This window comes from Arachis duranensis, chromosome 5, assembly GCF_000817695.3.
Source record: "Arachis duranensis cultivar V14167 chromosome 5, aradu.V14167.gnm2.J7QH, whole genome shotgun sequence".
NCBI lineage: Eukaryota > Viridiplantae > Streptophyta > Magnoliopsida > Fabales > Fabaceae > Arachis > Arachis duranensis.
In genome coordinates, this window is record NC_029776.3 from 29,306,648 (window position 1) to 29,321,226 (window position 14,579).

Consider the following 14,579-nt stretch of genomic DNA (forward strand, 5'->3'; position numbering starts at 1 on the left):
AAACTCAATAATATATTAATAAATAAAATTATATATTTTGAAATTAAATTTTAAAATATTATATTTAAATTCTAAATTATTAATCTATCTTAAATATTTTATAAAATTATTATATTACTCGTATATATTTTATCCTAATACTAAATTCCCAAATCACAACTTAACATTACCCTACTATCACAAAATTCCTAATTGATACCCTAATTTCACAAAACGCACAATGCATACGTTCAAAGAAAAGGAAAGAAACGACGAGAAGCAGAGGGGAAACGGGAAGAAGAAGAGAAGAGGAGGGGAAGGGAGTCGTCGCACCTTGCTCGCTCGTTGCTGCAACTTGCCCGCCCGTCGCCGCCGTTTCGTGGAGTCCGCCTTGGTCCCGGTTGAACAGGGATGAAGGAGAGGCATCGAGAGAGAGACGCGATGGAGGTCAGAAGGAGGAGCTGCCATCACTGCCGTCCCGTCCATGGAGCCGCCTTCGCATCGCCGTCGTGCTTCGAGGTCATCGCTCTGTGTCATTGAGAGAAGCCCGAGATGGAGATGAGGGAGACGCGAGCCAAGGACTGCGACGAGGAGGAAAAGCCGCCGTCACCTTCACTGGAGCCACAATCGCTGTCACCGTTCTGCCTTTCCCTAAGCCGCTAATACCACCATATTCTTCCAATTCCATTCCTGTTCCGTGAGAGTTGGCTACTGCAGTTTCTGTTTTGGGGTTTTCCGCCATTGAAGCTACCATCAATAGCGCCACTCTCCATTTTGATTCCAATTCCGTAATTCGAAAACCTGTAATGTTCTCTACCCTTAATTTTGCTGCATTTTGTTTATCTCTGCATTCTTATTTTGGTTCCATTAGTAAGCACCTCTGTCTTAGTATCGCTGAGTTCTGCTTAAATGGTTGAAATTGTCACTGCTGCGGGCATAATCAAAGTTGGTGCCGCTGCCGCCGTTCCAGATTGCTTTAAAATTGATGTTGTTACTGTTCCAGTTGATGCGGCTGCCACTGTCCTTGGTTGCAGTAGGATTATCACTGCTGAAATTAGAAACGAAATGGGGGATGTCTTGTTCAAATTATGCGATTGCGACATCGAGGTAGGGGTTTAATTTAAATGGTTTTTAATTTAAGAATGCCCACAAGGTTTATTGAGTAACTGCAAATAGGTTTAATGGCTGTGAGTAATTGATTGATTATATGAATGTTGATTTATGATTGAGATTGTGATTAGAATGATTGAAATTTTGATTGGAACTCTGATTGAATTTGTTGATTTTATGAAATTGATTATGCGTGGATTATGAATTGTTTGCTGAGAGATTGTTGTGAATTCTGTATTTTGATGGATTAAATTGAAATTGTTACTGTTGAACTGGTTATTTGATTATTGTAACGGACTTAGTTGGTGATTGATTGGAGTTGGGTTTAAAGAATAGTTGGAGGGCTGAATACTTCTGCAATAAATAATTCATGTCAATGCTATTTCCTGTGCTTGCCAAATTGGTTTTGTTGATAAACAATTGTTGAGTTTATTTGCATGTTTCTAGGCTCAACGTGCAGGTTGCCTGTTGAAGAAAATTCTGCAAGTCATTGAGTTGCGTGTTTCACATCAAGCAGAAAGCATAAAAAATGTAAAATTAACTTTATATGTTCATTTCCTCCCTAGAGAATTCAAGTTTTTCAGTTATCCTTGAAGAATGACTGTTTTACTATGTTGCATATATGAAGCAAAACAATATTTTCAAGGCTCGTGAGGAGAAGTACCAATCAAGAATAAATGCACTTGAAACTCTTGCGGCTGGGGCCACTGAAGAGAATAAGGTAGTTTCTTTGTTGATTGAGCTGGGGGTGTGGAACTTTGCTATAGGGAATAGAAATGCATATGAGTTCTGTTGCTGAGAAGGTATTTCTTTATAGATCCTCATTTTTGTTAGAAGTTAAAACTTGAAGTTGTTATTTTCAGCATGATTAAGTAGCTCAAATTGATTGGACTGTCAGCTCATGTTGCTTAATGTACACAAAGCTAGTTTTTATGTAAATTTGTTTGAAACTATGCAGCATTGTTACCTTTGTATATAATGAAGTTCCTATAAGTTAAAACTTGAAGTTGTTATTTTCAGCATTGTTACCGTTGTCATCGCCAGGTTACTTGTTTTTTTTACTTGTTCTGATTAGTAATTTAGGATTATTGAAACTTCAAATCGTTACTTGTATTTGGTTTTGATTTATTCTTAATTTAAGTGATATTTGTCAATGATATTTGCCTCTTTGTTAAACAACACCATTATACTTTGTCATAAATCATCTTCATATACAATACTTCTACAATTTATGCAGTTCTGTGAATATAATCTTAGTGTTATTAATTGATTTTTCTGTTGAATATTCCAAAAAATCCAAGTTAAGTCTTCCTCTCATGAAAATCCTTAAGGAAAATTTTATGGGGACTAATACTCCTGAACCAGAATTAATGAAAATTTTATGCTGCTCTTCTTCTCTCCATTCTCATCACTCTTTTCTAAATTTACCTGCTTTAATTTGTTCTTTGATCCTATCATGTTCATATGCTACAGAGAATTGATTAATTAATTAATTATGTATAGTTAATATTGATCTTCTTGTTAATGAAGAGTAGATTAATTGATCATTTCTACCATTGACATTTTTCTTGGTTTTGTAGATCTGTGATCTGGTTGCTGTTGCTAGGTTTTTAATTGCAACTCTCATAATTCCTGAAATTCAAGAAAGTACTCGCTCAAAAGGAATTAGGTATATGTGGCTAAGTATCTGCTTTCATTATCGTGCCGTTGGGATTTATATATTAATATTTTCTTAATAATATATTCATATACATAATTTATGTTTTTTTACTATCTTTTCATCTCTAAGTTCAATAGCTTTTCCTATATCTATCATGTTGATCAGTTCATAGCCTAAAGCAATCTAAGTTCTGCCAGAAGGTCTGATGGAAAGGAGAAGAAAAAATGAAATTCCTTCATTTAAGACTACAAGTTCTGCTTCTCCAGACTTTTACCTGGATCAAATTTTACCAAAGCTAAAGCAATCAAAGGTTATCAGATTAATTATTACAAATGGTGGGGCTCTGCAGGTATTACATATTACATTATTCTGAAATTGTTAATTAAAGCCATTGTTGTGGTCTTGTGGATTCTGTGCTTGTTATACTTTAGGACTTCTATACCTGTCATGGACTTAAATACATATACTTTAGCATCACTCTTATGCAAACTAAAGAAGTTGGAATTAGTTAATATATGTGCAGTAGAAGGGATGCAGTTTTTTAAGTATTTTACCTTTGCTGAAAACCTTCATTGCCAAAGAATCATGTGTTGTTCTATTTTTGTTGAGCTTAAAGCTTCCTAGGTACCCACACTTTTTACTCATGATGTCTCAATTGCTTGTCACTTGGTATTTTTTTGAGAACTTAATTGTCGGTTATTATAACAACTATCTCTATATGAATATTTGCCAAGGTTTACTTGCTGGTGATTTGTAACATTATTTAAAAATGAATCCCACCTTTTATGTGCCAACTAATTATTAAATTAATAGTATTTAGTGATCACTGATTAGCACATAATTCGAACTTGGAATGGAAGTGAAAAATGAATTCGAATAAAGAAAAAGGAGTTTGACTCGGAAGAAAATTCAGCATATTAAAATAATGGTAGTGAATAATTTTTTAGTGTTGCTGTGGATGAATGTTTCCCTTCTTTTGCTGCATATGTACTGCATCATTAAAAGCATTTTTGCTCTATTCTTACATGTTTATGTTTTTTTGCATGCAGGAAGACATGATGTGATGAAGAAAATATGTTCCATACAAATATCACATGAGATGGGTCTTATAATGGCCTTAGTTATGTAAATGTAATATTTTGATGTGTTATGTACTTTTTGAGATATATGTAATTGGAAAAATTACACTCTATTTTGATTTGTGTTGTTTTAGACTAAAAATTAAACATATCTATCTTATAATGAAATTTTTTATGATTTAGATTTGTTGAATTTATTATTTTTAGATTTATTTTGTGATTATTATCATTTTGGGATGTGATTATAATTTAAAAAAATTGAATCTCATAAACAACAACAGGCTATAGTCACCGTTTTAAAAAACCGTGACTATAAAGGCTATGGTCACGGTGAAAAACCGTGACCATAGATAAGGCTATGGTCATAGTTTTAAGGAGGGTGACCATAGAGGCTATGGTCACAGTGAAAAACCGTGACCATAGATAAGGCTATGGTCACGGTTTTTGGGCGGGGTGACGATAGAGGCTATGGCCACGGTGAAAAACCGTGGCCATAGATATTCCTATGGTCACGGTTTTAAGGAGGGTGACCATAGAAGTTATGGCCACGGCAAAAAACTGTGGCCATAAATAAGGCTATGGTCACAGTTTTCAGGAGGGGTGACTATAGAGGCTATGGTTACGGCGAAAACCGTGACCATAGATAGGACTATGGTCACGGTTTTAGGTGGGGTGACCATAGAGTCTATGGTCACGGTTTTCAAAACCGTGACCATAGATAAGGCTATGGTCACGGTTTTAAAGAAGGGTGACCATAGAGGCTATGGCCACGGTGAAAACCGTGACCATAGTCTTATCTATGGTCACGGTTTTAAGGAGGGGCGACCATAGAGGCTATGGTCATGGTGAAAATCGTGACCATAGATAAGGCTATGGTCACGGTTTTCACCGTGATCATAGATTAACCTATGGTCACGGTAAAAAAACGTGGCCTAAAGTGTCAGATTTTGAAAATTGAAACAGTGACCATAGATAAAAAAACCGTGACCATAGACCTATGGCCACGAGAGAATAGGCCACGGTAAAAAACCGTGACCATAGGTCCAAAATCGTGACCATAGATCTATGGTCACCCTTTTCACTAGCTATGGTCACGGTTTTTTACCGTGACCATAGGCCTTTTTTTGTAGTGAAACTTCCCTAAAAGTAGCTAGATCTTACTAAAAACTACCTAAAAACAATGCCAAAAAGCGTATAAATTATCCGCTCATAACAATACCAAACTTAAATTGTTGCTTGTCCCCAAGCAAATGAAAATAAAATAGGATAAAAAAAAGAGAATATACAATAAATCTCACAATATCAATGAAACTTAGTCCCAATTAGATGAGCGGGGGCTAGTAGCTTTTTGCTTCTGAACAGTTTTGGCATCTCACTTTATCCTTAGAAGTTTAGAATGATTGGCATCCATAGGAACTCAGAGTTCAGATAGTGTTATTGATTCTCCTAGTTAAGTATGTTGATTCTTGAACACAGCTACTTTTATGAATCTTGGCCGTGGCCCTAAGCACTTTGTTTTCCAGTATTACCACCGGATACATAAATGCCACCAACACATGACTGGGTGAACCTTTTCAGATTGTGACTCAGCTTTGCTAAAGTCCCCAGTTAGAGGTGTCCAAAGCTCTTAAGCACACTCTTTTTGCTTTGGATCACGACTTTAATCACTCAGTCTCAAGCTTTTCACTTGGACCTTCATGACACAAGCACATGGTTATGGACAGCTTGATTTAGCCGCTTAGGCCTGGATTTTATTTCCTTGGGCCCTCCTATCCATTGATGCTCAAAGCCTTGGATCCTTTTTACCCTTGCCTTTTGGTTTTAAGGGATATTGGCTTTTTCTGCTTGTTTTTTCTTTTTCTTTCTTTAAAAATTTGTTTTTGCAAGCTTTGTTCTTCACTGCTTTTTTTTTTTGCTTCAAGAATCAATTTTTTTTATTTTTCAGATCATCAATAATATTTCTCTTTTTCATCATTCTTTCAAGAGCCAACGATTTTAACATTCATAAACAACAAGATAAAAAATATGCACTGTTCAAGCATTTATTCAGAAAATAGAAAGTATTGTCACCACATCAATATAATTAAACCAATTTCAAGGATGAATTCGAAACTCATGTACTTCTTGTTCTTTTGTATTAGAAACATTTTTCATTTAAGAAAGGTGAAGGATTCATGGAATTATTCATAGCCTTAAGACATAGTTACTAAATACTAATGATCCTGTAGTAAAGACTCAAAACATAGACAAACATATAGCATAAAACTGAAAAACAGAGAGATAAGAACAAGGAAGTTAAGGAATGAGTCCACCTTAGTGAGGGTGGCGCCTTTTTCTTGAAGGACCAATGGTGTCTTTGAGCTCCTCTATGTCGCTTCCTTGCCTTTGTTACTCCTCCCTCATAGCTCTTTGATCTTCTCTAATCTCATTGAGAATGATGGAGTGCTCTTGATGTTCCACCCTTAATTGGTTCATGTTATGACTCAATCCTTCTAGAGAAGTGTTGAGTTGTTCCTAATAGTTGTTTGGAGGAAAATGCATCCCTTGAGGCATCTCAGAGATTTCTTGATGATGAGCTTCCTCATGCATCTCTTGAGATCCATGAATGGGCTCTCTTGTTTGTTCCATCTTTTTCTTAGTAATGGGCTTGTCCTCTTCAATGAGGATGTCTCCTTCTATGACAACTCCAGCTAAGTTGCATAGATGGCAAATGAGATGAGAAAAAGCTAGCCTTGCCAAGGTGGAGGGCTTTTCGGCTACTTTGTAGAGTTCTAGAGAGATGACTTCATGAACTTCTACTTCCTCTCCAATCATGATGATATGGATCATGATGGCCCGATCCACAGTTACTTCGGATCGGTTGCTAGTGGGGATGATGGAGCGTTGGATGAACTTCAACCATCCTCTAGCCACATGCTTAAGGTCCAGTCTTCTCAATTGAACCGGCTTGCCTTTTGAGTCTCTTTTCCATTGAGCTCCTTCCACACATATGTCCAAGGTTGTCAAACTCGCGAGTCTAGGTAAACTCGTGGAGCTGACCTAGACTCGACTCGTAGACTCGTACGAGTTTACCTGTTATAAATTTTTACATTTTAAAAAAATATATATATATCATGTATAATATATATATTTACTCAGATATAGACATTTAAACCTAACAATTTCAACATCAAAACACATAATAAATTAACCTAATACTAAAATTACAAGTTACAACAAGTACTTTGGATCACACATTTAAATCCTTCACAAGTATTTATCTAGTTCAACATAAAACACACAATTACACAATCAAAGGTTTATAAGACATAACCAAAACACAAAAGAAAACAACAAAGCAACAATTAAATTTCTAATAAACTCTAAAACTCAAATCCTCCAATATCTTCATCTTCCATGGCATCAACATCATCATCATTCATCTTCTATGGCATCAACATCATCATCTTCATCAGAAACATCATTTCTTTCAGCCTCAAGTTCAACACGGCCAACAAAATCTTCATCATCATTCACATGTTCATCTTCTTCCTCTATTAAATTTTGTTGTGGATCCCCAATAAACTCATTCTCACCTCCCTCACCCATGTTGAATTCATTACTATTCATACCTGGAATAGCAAATTCATTACTATTTGGATCATCATTAGTATTGTCATTCATTGGCAAGTGAGAATGCTCAACACTTTCAGCAATATTTTCATTAACATCCTCAGTTATCCACTCATCATCAGAATGCACTGCATCAAATTCAAGTTCTGGAGTTTTTCTAATTTGCTTGCCCTTTAACTTCAAATTATACATCACATACACTAGATCATTCATTTTCTTTTGATGCAACCGATTTCTTCTCTTTGTATGAACCTACAAACATATAGTGCCAATAGTTAATAAAAATAAAAAAATTAAAATTAAAATAAATGATGAATAGTTCTAAGGAAGTAAGGAATAAGGAATTACCATTTCAAATGCACTCCAATTACGCTCACAACCAGATGAACTACAAGTTAAGCTTAGAACTCGGATAGCAAACTTCTTTAGTTCTGGACAACTATCTCCATAGAAGTCCCACCACTCAGCAGGTAGCATGGTCTTCCTACTACTCTTTGCAGTTTCATTACCAAAGAGGCCTCTAGCATAATGAAAGTCAGGAAGCTGTAGACCAACCTTTTTCTTGTTTCATGCACCTTTAGCTTCTTTTCAAAATCCTCCAATATCAAATCTATGCAGTGTGCAGCACATGGTGTCCAATACAAAATTTTTTTCTAGTCTCCATCATTCTTTCTCCAGCAGCCTTATAATTAGCAGCATTATCTGTAACAATTTGCACTACATTCTCTTCACCAACAAATTCTACGGCATCTTCTAGCATTTTGACAACTTTATCCATTGTTTTCGAGATGTCAGAAGTGTCCAATGAATAAAGAAAAACTGTTCCTTTAGGGCAGTTCACCAAGAAATTACAAATACTACGCCTTTTTTATCAACAACCCAAACAACAAATTCAGATTCAGATTATCCACTAACTAAATTCATAACTAACACTAGTTTCAGCTACACTTACAACAATAATGTTCAAAAGATGAAAAATTTTTAGCATCATAATTCATAAGACTTAATCAATAATCATCACTCCAAATGCAGTACAACAAGCAATACTTTTGTAATTCGGAATAATATACCACCCAGTTAACCCAAAAGTCCATTCTCATTGTCATATGAACCCCCTTTGAGGTCATCAATATGATCAAGCACAAACAAATTAAAACAATAGCAACCAGTCAACCACCAATACTCCAATACTCACTTTATCACACAACAGATACATTTTCATTTAAACTAACAATTCAGACTTCAGACTTTCAATTAAACTAACACAGTAAGTCAGTAACACTAACTAACAATTCAGACTTCAGAGTTTCAGTCAGATATTTTAGAGTTTCAATTCAGACTTCAGAGTTTCAATTCAGACTTCAAAATTTCAGTAAACTAAACATAACTACATAACAGAAGCAGAAAACAAAAGAAAAAAATATATAACAGAAGCACTATCCACACATTTTAAGTTTTTAACCATGATTGAAGCATGAAGCATGAAGTACAGATTACAGAAGCAGGCAAGCAGCATCAATTTTTTTTCACACATTAATTTTTTTTCAACAGATCAAACACAGATCAGGGCCTTAATAAATTTGCAGAATTGAATAATTGCAATCAAAATTGTTAGCATTTGAATTAGTTTAACAAAATTACCTTGGAGATGGGCAGACTTTATCACTTGAAGCAGATCGGCAGTGCTTCAGTGAAGAAAAACAGAACAAGGCCGATGAGGGCAGAACAGGGGAGGGGAGGCAAACGGCGTGGTGGTGGGCTCTGGCGCTGTGCGACTCTGCGTGGTGGTGGCCTGGTGGGCTCTACGAGACTGCGACTCTGCGTGGTGGTCCTTCACTGGGCTCTGCGATGCTGCGTGGGTGAGCAGTGGGGGATGAGGGATGAGGCGAGGGGAGGTGAGAAGGCGAGGGATCCGTCTAGACTCTGGCGTCCGGCCTCTGCGTGGCGGCGTAGACAACGTCGCCTTAGATGGTGGAGGGAGTGAGGAGTGAGGCTAGCCGTGAGGGTTTGGTGGAGGGAGTCACAAGGGTTTCGAACTTCACTTCTTCCTTCAGGATAATCCTCATCATCACCAAATCTTCTCTTCTTCAATGATGCTTCTTTAGCCTCCACACAAACTTTCAACATCACAGCCTTCACTTCTTCAGGTACTGAAGCACAAGGCTCTGAATCCTCTTTAGTACCGGCAAGATGATGCTTGAATCTATAAATCCCTCCGCTTATAGTTTTTGAGCAATAATTACACTTCACTTTTTTACCATTGCCTTGAACATCAATCCCATGTTTTCATCCTATATCACTTCTATTTCCAGTTGCATTTTTTCTCCTAGAAACAGCAGGTGTAGGTCTAGGAATACTAGGAAGCGAAGACCCTGTCCCTGAACCAACATTCTCAGACATTTTGTATTTTTATCCCTAAAAATCAACAACCCAAACAACAAATTCAGATTCAGATTATCCACTAACTAAATTCAGATTCAGATTATCCAATAACTAAATTCATAACTAACACTAGTTTCAGCTACACTTACAACAATAATTTTTAAAAGATGAAAAATTTTTAGCATCATAAGACTTAATCAATAATCATCAGTTCATCACTCCAAATGCAGTATAGCAAGCAATTTCATTTAAACAAATTTCTCATTGTCATATGAACCCCCTTTGAGGTCATCAATATCAGATCAAGCACAAACAAATTAAAACAATGGCAACCAGAGTCAACCACCAATACTCCAATACACACTTTATCACACAAGACACAACAGATACATTCTCATTTAAACTAACAATTCATACTTCAGAGTTCAGACTTTCAATTAAACTAACACAGTAAGTCAGTAACACTAACTAACAATTCAGACTTCAGAGTTTCAATTCAGTGAATGTGAATTCACTAATTCAGACTAAACATAACTACATAATAGAAGCAGAAAACAAAAGAAAAAATATATATAGCAGAAGGCCAGAAGCACTATCCACAGATTTTAACCATGATTGAAGCATGAAGCATGAAGTACAGATTACAGAAGCAGGCAAGCAGCATCAGTTTTTTTCACACATTAATTTTTTTTCAACAGATCAAACACAGATCAGGGCCTTAATAAATTTGCAGAATTGAATAATTGCAACCAAAATTGTTAGCATTTGAATTAGTTTAACAAAATTACCTTAGAGATGGGCACTTGGGCAGACTTCAGAGTTCAGAACTTGAAGCAGATCGGCAGTGCTTCAGTGAAGAAAAATAGAACAAGGCTCACGAGGGCAGAACAGGGGAGGGGAGGCAAACGGCGTGGTGGACTGGTGGTGGGCTCTGGCGCTGTGCGACTCTGCGTAGTGGTCCTTCACTGGGCTCTGCGACGCTGCGTGGGTGAGAGGTGGGGGACGAGCCGACGACGACGAGGGATGAGGCGAGGGGAGGTGAGACCGTGAGAAGGCGAGGGGTCCGTCTGGACTCTGGCGTCCGGCCTCTGCGTGGCGGCGCAGACAACGCTGCCGTTTGATGGTGGAGGGTGTGAGAAGAGTGAGGCTGGCCGTGAGTTTGGTTGAGGGAGTCACTAGGGTTTCAAACTTTAGTTCACTCCTTCATTAGTGGGTGTGGGTGCCGGGTGGGTTTAGGTTGCGGGTTTGGGTTAGCGCCGATTTTGTTTTTTTTTTTTTCTGGGCCAAAACGATGCCGTTTCTCGTAAACTCGTACGAGTTTACGAGTTAACTCGCGAGTTTGACAACCATGCATATGTCCATGAGGACTTGGTCTAACCTTTGATCAAAGTTGACCCTTCTAGTGTAGGGGCGTGCGTCTTCTTGCATCATAGGCAAGTTGAACGCCAACCTTATATTCTCCGGACTGAAATCTAAGCATTTCCCCCGAACTATTGTAAGCCAATTCTTTGGGTTTGGGTTCATGCTTTGATCATGGTTCCTAGTGATCCATGTGTTTGCATAGAATTCTTGAACCGTTAAGATTCTGACTTGTTGAATGGGATTGGAGAGAACTTCCTATCCTCTTCTTATAATCTCTTGTCAGATCTCTGGATATTTGCCCTTTTGAGCTTAAAAAGGACCTCAGGGATCACCTTTTTCTTGGCCACAACTTCATAGAAGTGGTCTTGATGGGCTTTTGAGATGAATCTCTCCATCTCCCATGACTTAGAGGTAGAAGCAATTGCCTTCCCTTTCCTCTTTCTTAAGGTTTCTCTGGCCTTAGGTACCATCAATGGTTATGGAAAAACAAAAAAGCTATGCTTTTACCACACTAAACTTAGAATGTTGCTCGCCCTCGAGCAAAAGAAGAAAGAATAGAAGAAGAAGGAGAAGATATGGAGGAGAGGGAGAGAGGTGTGGGTTTCGGCCAAGGGGGAGAAGAGAGGGTAGTGTTGTGTGAAAATGAAGAAGGATGGAGGGGTTTATATAATGGAGGGAGAGGGGTTTGGGTTCGGTCATTTAGGGTGGGTTTGGGTGGGAAAGAGATTTTGAATTTGAAGGTAGGTGGGGTTTATGGGGAAGAGTGAATGAATGTGATTGGTGAAGGGGTAATGGGGAAGAGAGGTTGAGGTAATTGGTGAAGGGTATAGTGGTATTGGATTGTGTGAAGAAGAGAGAAGTGGGGTAGGTAGAGATCCTGTGGGGTCCACAGATCCTGAGGTGATCCTGTGGGGTCCATAGATCTTGAGGTGTCAAGGATTTCTCATCCCTGCATCTTTTAGGCATGTAAAACGCCCTCTGTATGCAATCCTGACGTTTAACGCCAGGCTGCAGCTTGTTTCTGGTGTTAAATGCCCAAATGTAGCCTGTTTCTGGCGTTTAACGCCAGCCTGATGCTTGTTTCTGGCATTAAACTCCAGCTTGGTGCTTGTTTCTGGCGTTAAACGCCAGACAGATGCTTGTTTCTGGCGTTTAAACGCTAGACAGCTCTTCCTCCAGGGTGTGCTTTTTCTTCTGCTATTTTTTTTATTCTGTTTTTAATTTTTTACAATTGTTTTGTGACTCCACATGATCATAAACCTAATAAAACATAAAAGAACAATAGAAATATAGATAAATAAAAATTGGGTTGCCTCCCAATAAGCGCTTCTTTAATGTCAATAGCTTGACAGTGAGCTCTCATGGAGCTTCACAGATGTTCAAAGCATTGTTGGGACCTCCCAACACCAAACTTAGAGTTTGATTGTGGGGGCTTTGTTTGACTATGTATTGAGAGAAGCTTTTCATGCTTCCTCACCATGGTTGCAGAGGAAGATCCTTGAGCTTTAAACACAAGGTAGTCCCTATTCAATTGAAGGACTAGCTCTCTTCTGTCAACATCAATCACAGCTCTTGCTGTGGCTAGGAAGGGTCTTCTAAGGATGATGCATTCATCCTCATCCTTCCCAGTGTCTAGGATTATGAAATCAGCAGGGATGTAAAGGCCTTTAACCTTCACTAACACATCCTCTACCAATTCATAAGCTTGTTTTATTGACTTGTATGCCATCTCTAATGAGATTATTGCAGCTTGTACCTCAAATATCCCCAGTTTCTCCATTATAGAGAGTGGCATAAGATTTATACTTGACCCCAAGTTACACAGAGCCTTCTCAAAGGTCATGCTGCCTATGGTACAGGGTATTAAGAATTTACCAGGATCTTGTTTCTTTTGAGGTAGAGTTTACTGAACCCATGTATTTAGTTCACTAATGAGCAAGGGAGGTTCATCTTTCCAAGTCTCATTACCAAACAACTTGGCATTCAGCTTCATGATGGCTCCTAGATATTGAGCAACTTGCTCTTCAGTTACATCTTCATCCTATTCAGAGGAAGAATAGTTGTCAGAGCTCATGAATGGCAGAAGGAAGTTTAATGGAATCTCTATGGTCTCTATATGAGCCTCAGATTCCTTTAGGTCCTCAATAGGGAACTCCTTTTTGTCTAGAGGACGTCCTATGAGGTCTTCCTCATTAAGATTCACGTCCTCCCCTTCCTCTTTGGATTCGGCCATTTTGATAATATCAATGGCCTTGCACTCTCTTTTTGGATTCTCTTCTGTATTGCTTGGGAGAGTACTAGGAGGAGTTTCAGTGATTTTCTTACTTAGCTGACCCACTTGTGCCTCTAAGTTTCTAATGAAGGACCTTGTTTCATTCTTGAAACTTAAAGTGGCCTTAGATAGATCAGAGACTATGTTTGCTAAGCTAGAGGGGCTCCGCTCAGAATTCTCTGTCTGTTGCTGAGAAGATGATGGAAAAGGCTTGCTATTGCTAAACCTGTTTCTTCCACCATTATTAAAGCCTTGTTGAGGATTTTGTTGATCCTTCTATGAGAAATTTGGATGATTTCTCCATGAGGGATTATAGGTGTTTCCATAGGTTTCACCCATGTAATTCACCTCTGCCATTGCAAGGTTCTCAGGATCATAAGCTTCTTCTTCAGAAGATGCCTCTTTAGTACTGTTGGATGCATTTTGCAATCCATTCAGACTCTGAGAAATCATGTTGACTTGCTGAGTTAACATTTTATTCTAAGCCAATATGGCATTCAGAGCATCAATTTTAAGAACTCCCTTCCTCTGAGGCGTCCCATTACTCACAGGATTCCTCTCAGAGGTGTACATGAATTGGTTATTTGCAACCATGTCAATGAGTTCTTGAGCTTCTGCAGGTGTTTTCTTTAGGTGAATGGATCCACCTACAGAATGGTCCAGTGACATCTTAGACAACTCAGATAGACCATCATAGAATATATCCAAAATGGTCTACTCTGAAAGCATGTCAGAAGGACACTTTTTGGTCAACTGCTTGTATCTTTCTCAAGCTTCATAGAGGGATTCACCATCTTTTTGCCTGAAAGTCTGAACATCCACTCTAAGCTTGCTCAGCTTTTGAGGAGGAAAGAACTTGGCCAAGAAGGCCGTGACCAGCTTATCCCAAGAGTCCAGGCTATCTTTAGGTTGTGAGTCCAACCATGTTCTAGCCCTGTCTCTTACAGCAAAAGGGAAAAGCATGAGCCTGTAAACTTCAGGATCTACTCCATTAGTCTTAACAGTATCACAGATCTGCAAGAACTTAGTTAAAAACTGATATGGATCTTCTGATAGAAGTCCATGAAACTTGCAGTTCTGTTGCATTAGAGCAACTAGTTGAGGCTTCAGCTCAAAAATTGTT

At 38.2% G+C, this 14,579-nt stretch overlaps 1 protein-coding gene and 1 non-coding gene across 9 annotated transcripts; both read left to right on the forward strand.

Annotated features, from left to right (window-relative positions):
* The first annotated feature begins 186 nt into the window (after window positions 1–186).
* On the forward strand, window positions 187–4,003 carry LOC107489016 (uncharacterized). 8 transcript variants are annotated; one of them, XM_052261397.1, is made up of 6 exons: window positions 187–1,086; window positions 1,537–1,620; window positions 1,718–1,810; window positions 2,670–2,758; window positions 2,915–3,098; window positions 3,799–4,003. In XM_052261397.1, the coding sequence occupies exons 1-5, from the start codon at window positions 889–891 to the stop codon at window positions 2,919–2,921; spliced, it is 471 nt and encodes a 156-aa protein (XP_052117357.1). In that variant the 5' UTR covers window positions 187–888; the 3' UTR covers window positions 2,922–3,098; window positions 3,799–4,003. The 8 variants fall into 8 exon arrangements, 4 of the variants coding, with proteins under 4 accessions (XP_052117357.1, XP_052117355.1, XP_052117356.1 ...); XM_052261395.1 differs by having other exon boundaries at window positions 2,947–3,098; XM_052261396.1 differs by having other exon boundaries at window positions 2,947–3,098; window positions 3,803–4,003.
* Window positions 4,004–14,179: 10,176 nt separating this feature from the next.
* On the forward strand, window positions 14,180–14,287 carry LOC127748044 (small nucleolar RNA R71). The gene has a single exon (XR_008009987.1). It is a non-coding gene; the product is annotated as a small nucleolar RNA R71 (small nucleolar RNA).
* Window positions 14,288–14,579: the final 292 nt, after the last annotated feature.

Coding starts and splice junctions, on each gene's coding strand:
- LOC107489016 (XM_052261395.1), top strand. CDS start 889: ATGGTTGAAATTGTCACTGCTGCGGGCATAATCAAAGTTGGTGCCGCT. Junction 1,621..1,717: donor AAGCAGAAAGCATAAAAAAT/GTAAAATTAACT, acceptor GCATATATGAAG/CAAAACAATATTTTCAAGGC. Junction 1,811..2,669: donor GGGCCACTGAAGAGAATAAG/GTAGTTTCTTTG, acceptor TTGGTTTTGTAG/ATCTGTGATCTGGTTGCTGT.